At 34.2% G+C, this 19,037-nt stretch overlaps 3 protein-coding genes across 3 annotated transcripts; 1 reads left to right on the forward strand and 2 right to left on the reverse strand.

Annotated features, from left to right (window-relative positions):
* The first annotated feature begins 605 nt into the window (after positions 1 to 605).
* On the forward strand, positions 606 to 6,943 carry LOC133194391 (uncharacterized). The gene is made up of 3 exons (XM_061330353.1): positions 606 to 646; positions 737 to 2,222; positions 6,899 to 6,943. Exons 1-3 carry the CDS (start codon positions 606 to 608, stop codon positions 6,941 to 6,943), a joined length of 1,572 nt encoding a protein of 523 aa, XP_061186337.1.
* Positions 6,944 to 10,359: 3,416 nt separating this feature from the next.
* On the reverse strand, positions 10,360 to 11,925 carry LOC133195516 (uncharacterized). Its single transcript, XM_061331378.1, has one exon. The coding sequence runs from the start codon at positions 11,714 to 11,716 to the stop codon at positions 11,135 to 11,137; it is 582 nt and encodes a 193-aa protein (XP_061187362.1). The 5' UTR covers positions 11,717 to 11,925; the 3' UTR covers positions 10,360 to 11,134.
* LOC133194394 (E3 ubiquitin-protein ligase arc-1-like) lies at positions 11,797 to 12,976 on the reverse strand. Its single transcript, XM_061330357.1, has 2 exons — positions 12,011 to 12,976; positions 11,797 to 11,829 (listed from the first exon to the last, which is right to left on the reverse strand). Exons 1-2 carry the CDS (start codon positions 12,974 to 12,976, stop codon positions 11,797 to 11,799), a joined length of 999 nt encoding a protein of 332 aa, XP_061186341.1.
* Positions 12,977 to 19,037: the final 6,061 nt, after the last annotated feature.

The following is a 19,037-nucleotide window of genomic DNA, read 5'->3' on the forward strand; positions in this document are numbered from 1 at the left end:
TACTGATAAAGCCTAAATGGGTTGGGTTTTTTCCCATTCTTATTTCTGCTGTGACCTTTAGCATGTGTGCAAACAACTTACTTTCATCAATGACCTCGGCTTTTTTTTACATAAACATTGAAACGCAATCTTCGTATAGTAAAATGTTTTGAATAGAGATATTGGTGTATGAACAGAAACAAATTTAACTATTTCATATTTTCTTTGCCCATTTAAATTTTTTTCACATAATAAGTCCTGAACAATTTGCAATTTTCCTGTTTCTATGGAGTAGTACAAAATATGAAAGATAAAAAAGGATTTATACAAAAATAACAAAAATGATTGTGAGAATCTCAACTCTTAAATTTCAAGAGCTTATATCTTGTACTTTTTCTTTTATAACATTTTTATGACCCCCTCTTAACGAACTTCTGTTTATCATAACGTCATAAACACACTATTACGACGTCAATCTACTGATCGGATGAAAAATCTTTTTAAAAATCAGTTATATAAAACTATTATTAGATTTTTTTAACCTTGAATATCTTAATTTTGTTAAATTTTATTAATTATGTGAAAATAGTTGCTTTAAAAGAGTAAATACGCTTCATTTTACTATGATGCGTGAAGTATTGCGCAATGGAAACCCTAGTCGCCCCCCGTAAGCAGATTTTGTACGTAAAGATCATTCACCCTCCACATCCATGTGCATCATGCACTGTGTGCTTAATATCTTGTTTCATCATTTTAGGCTAACAGCTTTCATTCTACACGCCATGGAAAAATTCAGCAAACAGTTAAAAATACGACGGTGTTTTCAATGCAATGGGAACACAGAATTTTACTGTAACACGTGTAATTATGACCTGTGTCTACAGTGTAAGGAAAGACATGTTTTTGATCTACACACCAAATGCCATGACGTTGTGATTTACCGTGAGAAATTCGAATACATCCCAATACAAGAGAACTGTGTGAAACATTCAGAAAAAATTTATGAAATTTTCTGTACATCTTGTGAAGAACCACTATGTTTCCGTTGTATAGAACGCATACATGAACTTATGGACATAAGAATAGCCTATAAATTAAAACGTCAACAACACAGAGGAATCATTCACAACATCAGAAGTGAGATTCTCTATAACAATCTTTTTCTCATGACAGGAATAAAAGCTGATATAAAAACATGTTACACACAAATCTCCAGCCTTAAATCAAAGGTGTTAAGAAAAGCCCAAAGACTTAAGGACGTCATTGACACTGTGGTTTGTGATGTAAAAATCAGATGTACAAGATATAGCATGAATAAATTACCAGAACAAAATAGAAAAATCAGCAGATACCTTGCCAGCATAGAGAACTATGTACACATATCTGAACAGTCAGCAAACAGAGCGGTAAAATTCCTCTTATACCAAAAGAAAGCCCTTTTCTCTAAGATCGAGGGCATCTCTAGTCGTGCACAACACAACCTATCCTTCTCGACTGAGAAAAGCAACACGGAGGATATGATAAAATTGATAAGTGAAATCAAAATCCTAGAGAGAGGAAGAAGACAAGTAAGAAATGAAGATCTGCTGAATCTGACGTCAGCTTCTGTATTACACAGATCTGTCACAGTGCCCGGTGTTAATGGGGTAACACACATTTCCTGTGTGACCCCAAACTTAGTCTGGATCAATGATTATCATAAACTCATCTTAACAAACACAGCAGGTGACACATTACATTATATGGCAGATATATGGAGTTATACATGGAGTAACGGAGCACACTCCGTGAACATAGCTGGTGATCTTATTTATATAGATAGGGGCGGTAACATTAAAAGACTATCTAAAGATAGCAGTACAAGTAAAACACTGATAGAGAAAACAAATTCATGGCAACCGCAGTGTGTCTACTGCTCCCAGTCCAATGGAGACATATTGGTCATGATGTGGAATACTGATAAAAGTAAAGGTAAAGGCATGCTAACACGTTATAATTACAAAGGACAACCCATACAGACAATAGGACACAAAAAATCGGGTCAGAAATTGTATAGTTGTCCTATCTACATCACAGAGAACCGCAATGGAGATGTTATTGTGTCTGACTTTATCGATTATCATCAAGGTGCTGTAGTAGTGACAGGGCGTGGAGGAAAATATCTTTTCTCCTACACAGGACCCCCAACAGGATCAGGACTACGACCACATGGAATCTGTACAGACGTGCTTTTAAACATTATGGTATGTGATCATAACACCAAAACAGTACAGATGATTGACAAATATGGTAACTTTTTGAAAACAATATTGACTCGACAACAAGGTATCGACGTACCATGCGGCCTGTGTTATGATGACAAAACCCATCTTCTCTTGGTTGGATCCTATTATGAAAACAGATTTTGTTTATATAAATACATTATAAGGAAAGACAATTTGTTAGGTAATTGTAAATAGTTGATTAGATACATGCACTCAAACAAGACTATTTGATCGGTATATTGATTATATAAAGCTAAAAAAAATACATATACACATGCATACATATATTTGATATATATAATATATATAATTATTAAACATTTACAAATATTAATATTACAATGTAATTACTTCACTCTTAATTATAAACATAATTCAAAATATGTATATGTTATAAATTATTAAGTATCACTACGAAATAGGTGGAAGATATAGAAACGTCTATAACTGTAAAGGGTGTGTTCCTTTACATGATCGGGAAAAACGGAAAGGTCCGTAGATAATTCAAAGTGTATGTAATGGCTTAATTAACAATTAGTATGAAAATTGTCACTCAGCATTTGACTTCATGATTGATTGTATTTGCAAAAAGGGCATTGTATCGACAATAGAACTTGCAAAATAATTACTTCGAACGAGACTGTTGATATCATTGATTCATCAACTTGTTTATCAATAGCTTGCCTCATTTTAGAATTTTTTTAGTACGAGAACTGAGAGACATAAACCCCACTTGCAGGTGACAAGGGTATATTGCTACGTAAGTAAGGGAAGTTGACGATTGAAAAGTTGAAGTCGTCACGTTTATCATAAAGCTTTGTTGTTAGGTTTCCATTAACGTCTTTTTCTAGTAAAATATCCATATATGAAACTGTTGTGTCAGACTCTGTGGTATCTTTTATTCCAAGCTCACTGGGATACATCGGATAGACATATGAATTGAAGTAACCATTGTTAATAGATAATATGTCGTCGGTATATCGAAATGTCGAGTTGAAGGCCACAGCAAGTATTTTTTTCTTCTCATGTATAAGATTTCGAATAAATCCTGTTTCATATTAATATAAAAATAGGTCTGCTAAAATCAGGGCGCATTTTTTACCCATGGGATCGAAATCCACCAGATTGTTGAAAGACTTAATATTCAAAAACTACATAGATATTGTCAATCAGAAACTCAAGCAACTTTTTAATATCAACTTCAGAGTACTTGTGTGTACAATCAGAATGTTTTAACAAAATAATTTTGCAAATGACCAATGACAAGGTACATGTAAGTATTTGTACGAGTTTTATTTTTATCAAAAAAGCAGCTGTATATGATGTCAAAAAGCCTGGACTTCAATTTATCGTATGGAATGGTTGTATAAAGTGTTGAAAAGTCGTACGTTTTGATGTTATTAATTTGGTAAAAATTTGCGATTTCAAATTTTCTAAAAGCTTCTTGGAGATTTTAAATATCCACATCTGATTTACACCACTTATATAATATATTGTTGTTACAGTACTCCTGAATTTTCCCCTTCATTACAGTAAATATTTTAGTGAGGACTAAAGAAAGAGGATTGGTAGAACATTTACTGGAACCCGCTATGTATCTTTATCTGTAAGTATTAATTTTGTGGATGTTTGGAATCCAGTATAGGTATGGTAATTCAAATTCATTTAGATTGTTGGGAATATTAAAAAAATATTTAAAACTGACCTATGATTTTGAAGAATTTCCTCCTTAGAAAGGCTTCTATTTTGCTATAAATGTAAGTGTACGAGGGTTGTTCTAAAATGTTGTAGATAGGGTTAACAATATAATTTCTCTTTGCTAATTTAACGTTCTTTTCTTGTCATCTTATATTAAAAATCTATAGCCAATGATCATGAATATCATTTTTCATGATAAAACATGTAATAAAAAAATAAAGTAAAATTGAAGAATTCACGCAAGTGTAAGTCAACTCACGTAAGCAAGCGTATTGCACGTATCTTATAACGTAATGATTTCTTTTGCTCAACATGTACTGTGGAATCATAAAAATTCGTGGTGACCAATTTTTGTGGATTGCTTGAATTTTATCGGTTCGTGGGGACGTAATTTCGTTTATTTAATCATATCTACAAAAGGAAAATATGACTTTGAACCCCTTGTACATTACTTCGTCGAGGATGAAAATTAGTGGATGAAGGGTACCCACGAATTCCACGAATATTGTGCCACAACGAAATCTAATGATTCCACAATATCTCTTAGGCATCTCATAGATTTTCAAATGGCAAACCCCTCTTGGCCCAGGGACCAGTTAAATTAAGCAGTGTCTTCATTTCTTCATCAGATCCAAGTTGGTCGTATTTCATTGTAAGAAGCAGAGAATGTAGTTTTGACTTTGATCGTACCCAGAACTTTCCTCACAGTCTGAATTTTATAAATAGTTTTCCACTTAACTATATTCGATGCAAATGTGAATCTGCTCTCGACTCCCTTATGTCATTTATAAACAACTTCACTACTACCGTTCTAGTGTATGGTGTCACTTCTATATTTTTTTCATCTCTGTTGGGGACACATCATATTCAAAACCATATTACATCTTCTGGAACCGCGCGCGATTGCCTTTGACGACGTCATTTTAAGCTAGCAGCCCGTAAAGAATTTTAATTTAGTTGCCTGAATGATATCGTTTAAAAGAGATATAGATACTGTATAGGGGGAAAATAACTCGCGGTGTAAATATTCGCTATATTCACGGTGTTAATAAATCGGTGAATTCAAGAAACAGTGAATAATTTTTCAATAAACTTTAATATAGTAAATATAATAATTATATATATAGTTATAAATGTTTATAGTCAAAGACGTTAAACGGCAATTGTTTTGATCAATTATAAATTGATTACCAAATCTAATCACTTTATTTAAACATCCCCGTGTATTGTTTATGAAGTTAATACATGACGATAGCGAATGTCATTCTTGCTAAACTGGATACAGACAAGGGAAGTAACTTTAAATTTATACCAATTCCGCGAATTCATCAAACCGCGATCATGTCAGAGGAGAGAAAAACATGAAAATTACAACCCGTGAAATTAATCCCCTATACAGTACTCAAAACAATCTTGTTGCTTCCATTTTGATGGTTATGTTTTTATCTTGATTTGACCTCGATTGACCAGTTGAATATATTACAATTTACCAGCTGCAAGTGTACTTGTGAATACAATTATTAAAAAAAAACTTTAAGTTAAAAGGTAGTCTCTTATTTAGGTCTCAAAGCATATTTCGTTCGTCTTCTATTTGCTGAAATGAACAAATTAAATCTGTTATAATTTGTTGGGGCCCTCACAATATTTACCGAGAAATCTATTTAATTGCATACTGACATCGCTGTAATTATTGTACACTGATATCAAACACATATTCAAATTTCTAGAGAAATAGAGAGAGAACATTCTTAATATTCCCAACAACCAAAATGGATTTGAATTACCATATCTATATTGGATTCCGAAACTTCATAAAAATCCCTAAAAACAAAGATACATTGTGCGTTCCAGTGAATGTTCTACCTAGCCCCTTTCTTTACTCTTCACTATTGATGATACAAAGTATCGTTTAAAGTAATCCTTTCGCAAGTCCTATATCAATATCATGATCTTATCGGCAAATACAATCTGTCATTAAGGACAGACGATACGTTCCTCAATAATGTATAATTTTTTCTAAGATTTTGTCGTTGAAGTATTGCTACTTCAACATGTTTACTCGCAAAAAATTGAGGTACCTTACCAGGCATTTGTGCAAGATACAAGAGGATGCTTTTCCTATAAAATCTTTTTGGAAAAAACTTAATTAGCCAATAAAACATTTTTTGGTGTTTCATTTTTTTAAAGACAATAAGAAACCAGTTTAGAAATCAGAAGGTAATTAAAATTTTGAAAATTTTCCACATACCAGGTAATTCGAAGGTATACAAAACAGATATTTGAGGAACGTATCGTCTGATCTTAAGTCGAATGCTGATTGATGCTTTTCTTACAGATTTTTAGGCAATTATTTACACACTGAATTGTCTACGGATTTTTCCATTTTTCCGATCACGACAAGGAGTGTATACGATCGACAGGGGATGCGTACACCTCCATGGCACCTGATCCCACCTCTGATGTTTTTAATTTGCTCTGCTCCTGAATTGCATTATTTAAATTGACATATGAGCATGATTACTATTCGTTGTCTTCATATTCCAAAAAAATATTACAGAGATACATATCGGGATCAAACAAATGTTCTGCCCAACCAGACCTTTAACTCCTCACGAAAATATGAACAACAATGAACAATGAAGGAGAAACCCCAACAGTGCTTTTGATGAAACAACATATCCAGGAAGTGGTTTAAATCAATTTTGGATGCTTAAAAATAAAAGCAATTTAAAAAAATAAGAAAATTTGAAATAAAAAAAAATATTACCGGAATCAATAGTGTTAAAACTTGTGACTTTTAAACACTTTATAGACAACTCCTTTTGTGAATAAGAATGGAACTCGCAAGTTTTCTTACCTAGTCATTGGTCATCAACCATTCTGAATCTACATTAGTACCCTAAAGTTGTTATCAAAATGCTTGAGTTTCTCATTGACCATATATGTTTTTCTTGTAGGATTTCACAGGAATTCCCATCGAAACTGATTGTGTCCCCTCATAAGTAGACCTTTGCTGTATTCTAACGAACCAGAATTTATTGAATAACCTCCACATGAAACTCTCTTGTCATTGCGTTTAATAACGTTTTATCAATTAACGAATGATTTTCATGTATACGTTGTTTCGATGTATAGCATTGAACTCGGCATGAAGGACACCACAAAGTTTGGCACAACTGCTGCATATTCGGATATTTTACTAGAAAAAAAGCCAAACTAAAAAAGGATATAATTAACGTGATAACTTCAGCTTTAACGTCATCAGTTTCCTTTATTTGTACAGCAACATACCATTTTACTTGCATATAGGGTTCATGTCTAACAGTTTAATTAATGCTAAATAACGTCTTATGCGTACAAATATTTTTTGAAACACCACAGGCTACTGACAAACAAGTTGATGATACAGGGATATCAACGATTAAACATTTTGTTCTATGATTGATACTATGACCATGTTAGAAAAAAAGGCTGTCGTTAGGTCTAATGTTGAAGGATGTTTCTTTATTAAAAATTGTCAAGCCATTATTTTCACACCGAATTGTCTACGGATTTTTCTGTTTACCTGATCATCACAAAGGGAACGTGGCGGATGTGACCGATTGACAGTGGAAGCTTACTCCTCCGTGGCATCTGATTCCATTTCTGATGTTTATAGAGGTCTGTGTTTCATCTGTCCCTAATTTCTATAGTTCTAATAGACATTTAAGGTTGATTACTATTGATTATCTTAATATTCATTCATTCTAAAAATTATCTTATTCCCAAAACTCTCACTAGAATTCACTCTTTGTAGGATTTAAATTATTTTCATATATTAATTTTAATATCAATATGTGACAGTGATCGATCAAAAAAAAAAAAATCAAGTATATTAATCTTTGAAGAAGGCATAAATACTGACCCCTGGAAATTCCAGAGGTTGGATCAGATGCCTTGAAGGAGTAAGCATCCCCTGTTGACCGGTTACCCTCGCCGTGAGCCCTATGTATTGATCAGGTAAATGAGATATTCCGTAGTCAAAATCAGTAATAAAAAAAAGGCTAACGATTGGTATGAAACAAGTCAGCCAAAATACGACTCAATGAAAGATTATATTTGCTTACAAGGTCATTATTACGACCATAGAATTTACGAAATGCTGACTTTAAACGAGGTTGTTGAAATCTTTGTAGTTACTTAAAGTTCATAAGAAAACTTATCAGTTTTTATTAGTTTTATATATCCATAGAGTTTTTACGATGAGAACGATTGACCAGTAATCAATAGTTTAGTTTTTGTTCTTTTTTCAACTCAATATACCCCTTAAACTCGAGATAGGTGTCATAATAGAGGTCTGCCTTAATTGCTTCCCACTTGGATATTTTACTGACGATAAACGTTAAAAGGCAACTTACGACTAAATTCTATGACAATTGGGGTAACATCATCTTTCCCATACTCCACCTTACTTAATAATGTAGTAATATTCCGCTAACCTGTTTATATGTAGTTTAAGTCTCCAAGTATTCTCAATATTCAAGAGCTTGTTCTTAGACCGACCAGTTTCAAACGGAGGCAGGCTGCTGAGAAATAGTTTGTTGTTACAGGGTTTTCAACCGTCTCCTTTAAAGTCAACAAATTATCGTTGGGTTATATTTTGACTAACATTTCCCCACAATTGTTAAGTCATTTTTTTCACCATTTGATCTAGAATGATTCCGTTTACATCCTTAACACTTATGACTCACGGTCCTTCTGACCGATCAAAAGAGGATACGTACCCCTACGAGGTACCAGATCACACAACTGGTGTTTACAGGGCTCTGTATTTTGCCCTATTCAAGTATGTACATTTCAATAATTAAGAACACCGTGGGTTTATTGCACTTGTGTGCGGAAGTCTGGAACAACATTCTCACATAATTATGTTTTGCAGGTCTGAACTTCAAGTCTGATAGAGATTTTGAAACTTGTGCACATTTAGTTGCTATTTTTTCTCAATCCCATTTCTTCCAGAACCTAGAGTTAAGGAACCTATTTTACAAAAAAACTTGCAACAAAGATCAACATTTTCAGCTGTTTTCAACATTTATTAAAATTGCTACCTACACTCTCTTTCCAAATTAAAATACACGCATATTTTGAAAATACATCTAAAGACAAAAATATTTCGCAAAAACACATTTTGTATCTTAGTCGTAAGTTATTTCTTTTAACAGGGCCAAAACCTACAGCTCAACGAATAATTCTTAAGAGATTTGTTAATAATTAATTACAATGACTTCCTCCTATATACCCACAACCGCCTTACATATGCCTTGTATAATATTCAAAAATACATGTTGAAAATTTTGGTTTATTTTTAAAATATTTTTAAAATTATTTTAAAAGTTTGAACACCCTCTTTGGTAGTTATATAAATGTTGATCGATCGCATATATATTTTATTTCCACAGGCGTATATTGCCCCACTTCGAATATTGCATCCCAAGGCGATTTGGGCTCCAGTTTTTTTTTTTTTTTCTCGCCGTCCACGATTGACCCTCTGCACATATTGGTATAGACGTACAATGGTGTTCGATTTTTCAAAGATTTACTGGTAGAAAGTTTTGCTTCAAACAAATCCACTTTTCAATCCCTATCTAACTTATTTGGTGTTTTTAATAGACGCTTAAAATGATTAGCCTTATTTTAAGGATAATATGCAAAGAAAAATCACTGCTTATTATTGCTTAAATGTTCATGTCGATGTTTCTGCTGTGATTTTGGTCTTTGATATTGCCCGATTGCCTGAGTTGCGCCACATATTATATTACTTGGCCAACCTTCAAACGATATCAAGTACTCTACCTTACCATTAACGATACGATTTCAAATTCAAAGAGAGTCTTTGTTTTTACCAACTTTTTGTAATTCAGATGAAAAAAGTTCCCTTAATACGCTTTTATGAGAAGTCTTTGATTCTATAAATACATACGAAATTGATCTGCGACCTTTAAAATTTCCTTAGGAAATTACTCCTGTTATGCCCTCTGAAAAATAACATTTTCATGAGATACTCTGACCGTATCAATAACTGTGTCAGCAAATACAAACTAACTGTAATGCGATTATTTTCACACTAAATTGTCCTGGGATTTTTCCGATTACCCGGTCTTGACATGGAGCACACGGTGTATGTGACCGGCAACAGGGGATGGTTATTTTTCCATGGCAATTGATCCCACCTCTGATTTTTTAGAGGAATGTGTTTGCTTTGCTCCTGATTTGTATTGTTTCAATGAGCATGATTACCGTTTTTATCCATATTCATTCAATCTGTTATTGCTCTCAAACATAAGATGCTTACAAGATTTATTAAGCAATTTTATATCAATTGAAAAAGAAATACTCAAGTTATGTGCAATGTTAAATTAGCATTACAATATTGGCATCTAGCACAGCGAGCTTTACAGACTTACATGAAAGAACAGGGGAAATTCGAGATGAAATCTGAACAGTCTTCATCAAGAAAATCTTCCGAAATTCCTTCACTACCACAATTCCCTGTCATAATAGAAGTACCAAAGTAATCATTAAGAATTAGTTCTTTAAGAGCTTCAAAGAAACAAAATATGATTGCATCTATTCTGCAATTCCCCTAAATAAAAGCAATATGTAGATGGAAATGCAAGTAACATACGACACTGCAGCCTGTAGACTGTGTCTCTTGCGGGTTGGTTAGGAGGAGTAAGGTATGTAAAGATTTTTGATGATACCCAGAAATAAAAACAACTGCGCTTGTCCAAACTTTCGCATCCGTAAACATCTTGCAGCAAAGAGATGAATCAGTTCCATCATATAATTTTAACATCATGTAAATATTTATCAAGTATCTCTAACCTGTATGCATCCAAACCTAATGGGGGTATTATTAGCATGAAAAAAGTTATAACTTGTTCAAGCCAGTCTCAAATTGATAAGTTATCTAAAAGCATCGAGATTTTTTCTCCAATTGTATGTTTTGAATTCTTGTATTGTAAGGGTTTGTGGATGCTTTCACATTTGTTCTTTTCCCTCCTGTTTGTGCATGTTAGAAATATTAATTCAGTTGACTTGATTTGAAACTGTATGCAATTAATTAATTAGAATGACCTGGCAAATGATGTTCTCTACCATTAATTATAATACCTTTCAGATATTTTTGTTAATTTGTACATGCATTGTATAAACTAATTAGAACAACAGGTCGGATAGTTCTGCCTCTCTATGTATCTGTATACACGCATTTTTTTGCTGTTCAATGATCCTACCCAGAGAGCGTGAGTTTTGTCATCATAACTCAGGCTCCCTGGTCTGTGTATCCCCTGTAGTTCTGTCAGTATCAGTGTCAGGAATTGACCGTCTTTATCGATCAACTGTATTGTGTCGGTGTTATAATCACACACAAGGATGTGCGACAGCGCGTCTGTGCAGATTCCGTATGGGCATAGTTCTGATCCTGATGGAGGTCCTGTGTAAGAGAAGCGATATGTTCCTCTGTGGTCTGTCACCACTACATCACCATGAAAAATGCCAATAATGTTAGACACAATAACATCTCCATTGCGGTTCTCTGTGATGTAGTTAGGTCTACTATACAGTCCTTGACTTGTTTTGCTGTATTGTATTGTCTGAATGTGTTGTCCCACGCCGTTATGCCGTGTTACCTTGCCTATCTTTGTATCAAATCTATACATCCCGACTAGTAGATCTCCACTGGAGGGGGAGCAGTAGATACAGTATGGTATCCATGGATCGGTTTTCTTCATCATTATAGACTTTGTTTCCTTATCTTTAGATAGCTTGCTTATGTTGTTTTCCTTATCGATATAAATAAGATCACAGGAAATGCTCACTGTGTGTATTCCCCAAAGACTACTGCTATCTGTTAGATGATGTTCAGTTTCACCTTCTGTATTTGTCAAGATGAGACTGTTATTGTCGTTGATCCAAAAATGGTCGGATGTCACAAATGAAAAGTGTATAACATTCTTAACATCTGCCACGGTTACAGTTTTGTGTAACATAGGTGTAGACATCAGTTTCAGCACAGATTCATTCCTTACCTGTCTTATACCTTTCTGTATTATTTGAATCTCACCTAACTTCATCACATCCTCCGTGTTGATTTCCTTACTCAGAGAGAGGAAGACGTGTTGTGTTAGATTAAGGTTGTCTTTTATCTTAGGATCAAGGGTTTTCTTTACGAATAAGAGGATTTTTATCTGTCTGATTCCTGACCACTTAGATCTATGTTCATAGTTCTCTATGTTGACCAGATGTCTCTTCATTTTCCTCTTCTGGTTTTGCAATCTATGCAACATATACTTTCTTAATCCGACTATAATATCAACCACCACGGTGTCAATGAGATCCTTTAGTCTCTGGGCTTTTGATAATATCTCCGAACGACGGTTAGAGATTTCTGATCTACAAGCTTTCATATCAGTTTTGATTCCTGCCAGGAAAAAGCAACTGTTATAAAGAGTTTCACTTCTTATATTGTGGAAATAGTCTCTGTGTTGTTGACGGTTTGTTTTATAGGCTGTTCTAATGTCCTGTATTTGGTGTTTTCTGTGTTCTTTACATTGGGAACAGAGTGAAAGTTCACATGATTGACAATACGTTTCATAGATTCTGTCTGGATGTCTTACACACTTCTCTTGTTTTAGGATATTTTCATATTTTTCAAGGTAAATCACAATATCATGGTGTTTCGTACTTAGATCTATAACATGTCTATCTTTACACTGTAGACACAGGTCATGTTTACACGTGTTACAGTAGAATTCTGTGTCCCCCTGACATTGAAAACACTGACGCATTTTACATTGTTTTATTAAGCTCTTTTCACTACGGTGGGCCTTATAGAAAACCACTTTATGATATTTGGTTGGAAAATTTGTAACATGTCTCTCTTTACACTGTAGACACAGGTCATGCTTACACTTGTCACAGTAGAATTCTGTGTCACCCTGACATTGAGAACACTGTCGTATTTTAAACTGAGTGCTGACGATTATCATGAACATTGTGTTTAGTCAGGGTTAGTCCTTAGGAACACAATCCTCTGAAAGTAAATAAATATCATATTAATCCTTTCAAAAATATACATGATGCTAGGTCTATCAATATAATCTCACTTTACATAAAAAAAATCATGGAATTAATTATCTGAAAGTTAATTTACAGTATGAGAGTTTGTGAGATATCTGATGGGGATTTTCATAGCACTGCTGCTCTTTAAAGGAAGATGTTTAAATATGTCTGCATAATACTCAAATGATATTTGATTCATACCGAATACAACCTTGCTGTTCTTTAGAATTCTCTTATGATTTTCTTTACTAGGTTTTATCTTGCGCTTTTGCAACAACTTTTTGCCTTTTCTTTCGTGTTCACACAATAACAAATTATAACACGTGTACTTTGATTTTGTAACTGTCATTATTTAACATTTCGATTGAAAAGAAATTGCGGACATAATGTGAAACTTGTATTACTATGCATATATTTTCCTTCACTGATTTTAAATTTTTCAATCCTTATCATATTTAGATTACATTTATCATATGGTGCAAACATGGTGAATATTTTACTTACTTGTCATAAAAATGACTCAGTTTATATTGAATTAAAAAACTATATCGCATATTTTTTTTTTAAAAAATAGACATTAATATAAGTAAACATCTGAGTCCTTCGGGTTTTCATAGTTTCTATTTGATTTTGTTGTAGGAAGTAAAGTTTTTCAAAATGCAAAATGGATTGTCCTAGATTTCCTAAAAGTCGATAGGATATATCGAGTGAAATTTGGAGATAAAGAACAAGCATCTCCTGTCAACCCGTGTCATCCACCATGTGATCGGGCAAACGGTAAAATCCGTAGACAAGTCAATGTAAATAATGGTCTAACAATTAGTATGAAAAACGTTAATCAAAATTCGACTTAATGATAGATTGTATTTGCTGACAAGGTCATTGTGTCAACCATAGTATTTGTGAAATGCTGACCTTGAATGAGACTGTTGATATCCTTGTTTCATATCTTGTTTTTCAATACCTCGTTTTGAAAATTGTTCGTGCGTAGAGCATGCTGTTGCCTATCGAATCAACTGGTAGACACAAACTCCATATGCAGGTGTTAAGGGTATATTGCTTCATAAATAAAGGAAGTTGACGATAGAAAAGTCGTCAAGTTTACCATAAAACTTTGTTGTTAGGTTTCCATTAATGTTTTTTTTCTAGTAAAATATCCAAACATGAAACAGATGTGTCAGACTCTTTGGTATCTTTTATTTCAAGTTCAGAGGGATATATAGAGTCTACATATGAATGGAAATAACTATTTTTAATTGATAAAACGTCGTCGATATATCTAAATGTCGAGTTTAAGTGTTTCTTCTTCTAAATTAGAAGTGCATAGGTTCTGTCTCATACAAAATACAAAAATAGGTCTGCTAACAACGGGGCGCAATTGGAGAACAGATTTTTGGAGAACTATATCTCCAAAAACTACATAGATTTTAGTTTATTACGCCCTTTCATACTTTAAATCATGATAAAATTTATTTACTGTATTATTTCCTTGAAAGTGAGACATGGCTTTTTAAAGCCTTGCATGTTATTTATGATTGTGTGAATCCTTGCCTTGCCTTTGATTGTACTGCCATATGTGCAGAAATGCGTGAAGAGGAACAAAAAAGTATTGTTGCCACATCCTAGTCTAGAGAGGTTACTTGAACTAATTTGAATGCACACTAAACGCAGATATTGAAGCTTAAACTGACAATATGACCAAAGTGTATATGTGCTGAATATGTTTATTAATGTTATTTTATTTCCTACATCTTCTGTAAAACTTTAATAGCCCCACCCCAACTCCCGGGGAAATAATTTTAGCAAAAAATTCTGAGAAAATTTTACGGATATGTTCAGTATTCACATTTGATCTTTTTTGTGGCCTTTTACTGCCCATGTGGACCATGATTTTCCTATGAATATCTTTGTCCATTAAGTATTTTACCTAACCCTAGTCCAATTTGAATAAATGAAGAAGCTGAAGATAATGAACAGTGATAGATCTCATTCATCATGTTAAAATTAAGAATCATAAACATGAAAATAAAGGACTAGGGAGCATTAGCTAAGGAGATGTATGCATCACCAAATGTTTGTTTGTATGTTGTTTAATGTCCCTCTAGAGAATTTTTCACTCATATGGAGACGCCACCACTTGCCGGTGGAGAGCTGCAAATTTTGTCCTATACTCGGCACTTACGGCCATTGAGCAGTGAGGGATCTTTTTCGTGCCAGCACCTACTGCGACACGGGACCTCGGTTTATACGGTCTCATCCAAAGGACCGGTCTACACGTCCCACAGTGGGATTTGAACCCGCGACGTAATGGATTCCCTATTGGGGCTCCGCCCTACCCCCGGGGGTCATGATTTGAACATTTTAGAATCTACACTACCCCAGGATGCTTCCATATAAGTTTCAGTTTTTCTGGCCAAGTTGTTCTTGAGAAGAAGATTTTTCTTATATATTTCAATGTAAAACTTGGCTTCCCTATTGTGGCCCCGCCTTACCCCCGGGGGTCATGATTTGAACAATTTATAATCTACACTACCCCAGGATGCTTCCATAGAAGTTTCAGCTTTTCTGGCCCAGTGGTTCTTGAGAAGAAGATTTTTAAAGATTTTTCTTATGTATTTCAAAGTAAAACTTTGATTCCCTACTGTGGCCCTGCCCTACCCCCGGGGGTCATGATTTGAAGAATTTATAATCTACCATACCCCAGGATGCTTCCATATAAGTTTCAGTTTTTCTGGCCAAGTTGTTCTTGAGAAGAAGATTTTTAAAGATTTTTCTTATATATTTCAATGTAAAAGTTGGATTCCCTATTGTGGAACCGCCCTACCCCCCGGGGTCATGATTTGAACAATTTAGAATATCTACACTACCTCAGGATGCTTCCAAATAAGTTTCAGCTTGATTGGTCCAGTGGTTCTTGAAAAGAAGATTTTTAAAGATTTTTCTTATATATTTCAACGTAAAACTTGGATTCCCTATTGTGGCCCCGCCCTACCCCCGGGGTCATGATTTGAACAATGGTTGCTCCCACTTAAGTTTCAGCTTTTCTGGCCCAGTGGTTCTTGAGAAGAAGATTTTAAAAGATTTTTCTTCTATATTTCAATGTTTAACTTGGATTCCCTATTGGGGCTCTGCCCTACACCCCGGGGTCATGATTTGAACAATTTAGAATCTACACTACCCCAGGATGCTTCCATATATGTTTCAGTTTTTCTGGCCCAGTGATTCTTGAGAAGAAGATTTTTAAAGATTTTTCTTATATATTTCAATGTAAAAGTTGGATTCCCTATTGTGGAACCGCCCTACCCCCCGGGTCATGATTTGAACAATTTAGAATCTACACTACCTCAGGATGCTTCCATATAGGTTTCAGCTTTTCTGGCCCAGTGGTTCTTGAGAATTCTCAAGAACCACTGGGCCAGAAAAGCTGAAACCTATATGGAAGCATCCTGAGGTAGTGTAGATACTATTTTGTCCTTTTCCAAATGCTTGTGTGTAGGTCAAGTTAAGATTTGTAAAGATTTTTCTTATATATTTCAATGTAAAAATTGGATTCCCTATTGTGGCCCCGCCCTACCCCCCGGGGTCATGATTTGAACAATTTATAATCTTCACTACCCCAGGATGCTTCTGTATAAGTTTCAGCTTTTCTTGCCCAGTGGTTCTTGAGAAGATTTTTAAAGATTTTTCTTATATATTTCAATGTAAAACTTGGATTCCCTATTGTGGCCCCGCCCTACCCCCGGGGTCATGATTTGAACAATTTATAATCTACACTACCCCAGGATGCTTCTGTATAAGTTTCAGCTTTTCTTGCCCAGTGGTTCTTGAGAAGATTTTTAAAGATTTTTCTTATATATTTCAATGTAAAACTTGAATTCCCTATTGTGGCCCCGCCCTACCCCCAGGGGGTCATGATTTGAACAATTTAGAATCTACACTACCCCAGGATGCTTCCATATAAGTTTCAGTATTTCTGGCCCACTGATTCTCGAGAAGAAGATTTTTTAAGATTTTTCCTATATATTTCAATGTAAAATTTGGATTCCCTATTGTGGCCCCGCCCTACCCCCAGGGGGTCATGATTTGAACAATTTATATTCTACACTACCCTAGGATGCTTCCATATAAGTTTCAGCTTTTCTGGCCCAGTGGTTCTTGAAAAGAAGATTTTTAAAGGTTTTTCTTATATATTTCAATGTAAAACTTGGATTCCCTATTGTGGCCCCGCCCTACCCCCGGGGTCATGATTTGAACAATTTATAATCTACACTACCCCAGGATGCTTCCAAATAGGTTTCAGCTTTTCTGGCCCAATGGTTCTTGAGAAGAAGATTTTTTAATGACCCGCCCTATTTTTGTCTTTTCTTGATTATCTCCCCTTGTAAGGGGACTTAGCGCTTTATTTTTACATTTGCAGTCCCCTTTACCCAAGGATACTTTGTACCAAATTTGGTTAAAATTGGCCTAGTGGTTCTTGAGAAGAAGTTGAAAATGTGAAAAGTTTACAGACGGACAGACGGATGGACAACGGAAAACAGGTGATCAGAAAAGCTCACTTGAGCTTTCAGCTCAGGTGAGCTAAAAACGAATCATTTAAAAATTCTTTGCTGCGTTCACTTCTGAATTAAGTATTAAAAAAGAGAATCAATAGTGATACAAACCTTTTAAACTTTAATATTACCAAATATCGGAATAATAAGCTTGTTTTAATGTAAGAATGCTCCGTGAATTTGTATTTCAGTTCTAGAGCATATTCAATCTTTGAACACATTACTATTCATAAGGATTCATAAGTTTGAATTGGTTTCTTTTTGCTGATGGTTATGAGAGTAAAATGTGAATGACAGATATGTTAAACTGAGTGTAGTAGAGATCGTAATACGTTGTCATTGAAATTTTCACTAATATTTACAACAATTACAAGCATAAAAAAAAAATTATATTAGAATGAAATGAAACATAACAAAGGGCTTATGAATAAGAGCAGTGACTCCTGCTTGAAATGGGCTTCAATTCATTACATTAGAATTTTATCTAAAAGAAAACGATAAACTCCTGCTGCGACGTATTTTGAGGTATTACCTAAGGAATGTCTCTTTAGTGTATCTCTGATTAATTGTCACATTATTATAAGTTCACGGCAATTATTTATTTAAAAAAAAAATGGGTATGTATTCAAGTGGGTTTAAATTATCGGTACATCAAAAACACATTTCATACAAATTTCAGTTGAATGAACTCAGAAGACATTAAAGTGCCCCATACGGAAAAAAGGGGCAAACAAACTACTATAACGAATTAAATTACTAACAAACCACTATGTTTTGAAAGTAGTTTAATAGTATAGCAAATCACATGCAAATGAGCTAACAAACTACTATAACAAACCATGAACAAACTACATCAACAAACTACTAACAAACCATATCAACAAACTACTAACAAATCACTCTAACAAACTACTAACAAACCACTCTAACAAACTACTAACAAACCACTCTAACAAAATACTAACAAATCATCTCAACAAACTACTAACAAACCACTCTAACAAAATACTAACAAATCACTGATAACAAATCATCAACAAAACACTAAATTTGAATTTTCTCAACAAATCCACAAGTCTTTAAAAACATCTAAACAAGTCACATTTTGAAATGTTCAACGCTTCCTGTTACAGAGTATTTTAAATTCCAGGATCAACAAGTTTAGTCAATGCAGGTGCAACATTCCAACATTAAACACCAAGTTCCTTTAGTTTCGGAGATGTAATTCTCAACTCAACGGCCACTTACCGTATTCTCCAATCACATCTTCATAGAATTTTTCACAAAAAAGATGTTTTTCATGTAATTGTATTTTAGCTGACATATATTTAAATATTCCCTGCTCCATTTGGCATAGAAATTAAATGCTGCAATATCTTCTTTTTTCTCGCCTTATTACAACGTTTACTCTGTAAGATCTTTTCTTGTCTAATTTTCAAGTATT

Source organism: Saccostrea echinata, unplaced genomic scaffold (assembly GCF_033153115.1).
Source record: "Saccostrea echinata isolate AGI-Se365-2 ecotype Australia unplaced genomic scaffold, CSIRO_AGI_Sech_v1 ptg000029l, whole genome shotgun sequence".
In the NCBI taxonomy this organism is placed as follows: Eukaryota; Metazoa; Mollusca; class Bivalvia; order Ostreida; family Ostreidae; genus Saccostrea; species Saccostrea echinata.

Coding starts and splice junctions, on each gene's coding strand:
- LOC133194391 (XM_061330353.1), top strand. CDS start 606: ATGCGTGAAGTATTGCGCAATGGAAACCCTAGTCGCCCCCC. Junction 647..736: donor GGAAACCCTAGTCGCCCCCC/GTAAGCAGATTT, acceptor TCATCATTTTAG/GCTAACAGCTTTCATTCTAC. Junction 2,223..6,898: donor ACGTGCTTTTAAACATTATG/GTATGTGATCAT, acceptor TTTTTCTTGTAG/GATTTCACAGGAATTCCCAT.
- LOC133195516 (XM_061331378.1), bottom strand. CDS start 11,716: ATGATGAAGAAAACCGATCCATGGATACCATACTGTATCTACTGCTCC.
- LOC133194394 (XM_061330357.1), bottom strand. CDS start 12,976: ATGTTCATGATAATCGTCAGCACTCAGTTTAAAATACGACAGTGTTCT. Junction 11,830..12,010: donor TACAGAAAGGTATAAGACAG/GTAAGGAATGAA, acceptor ATCATCTAACAG/ATAGCAGTAGTCTTTGGGGA.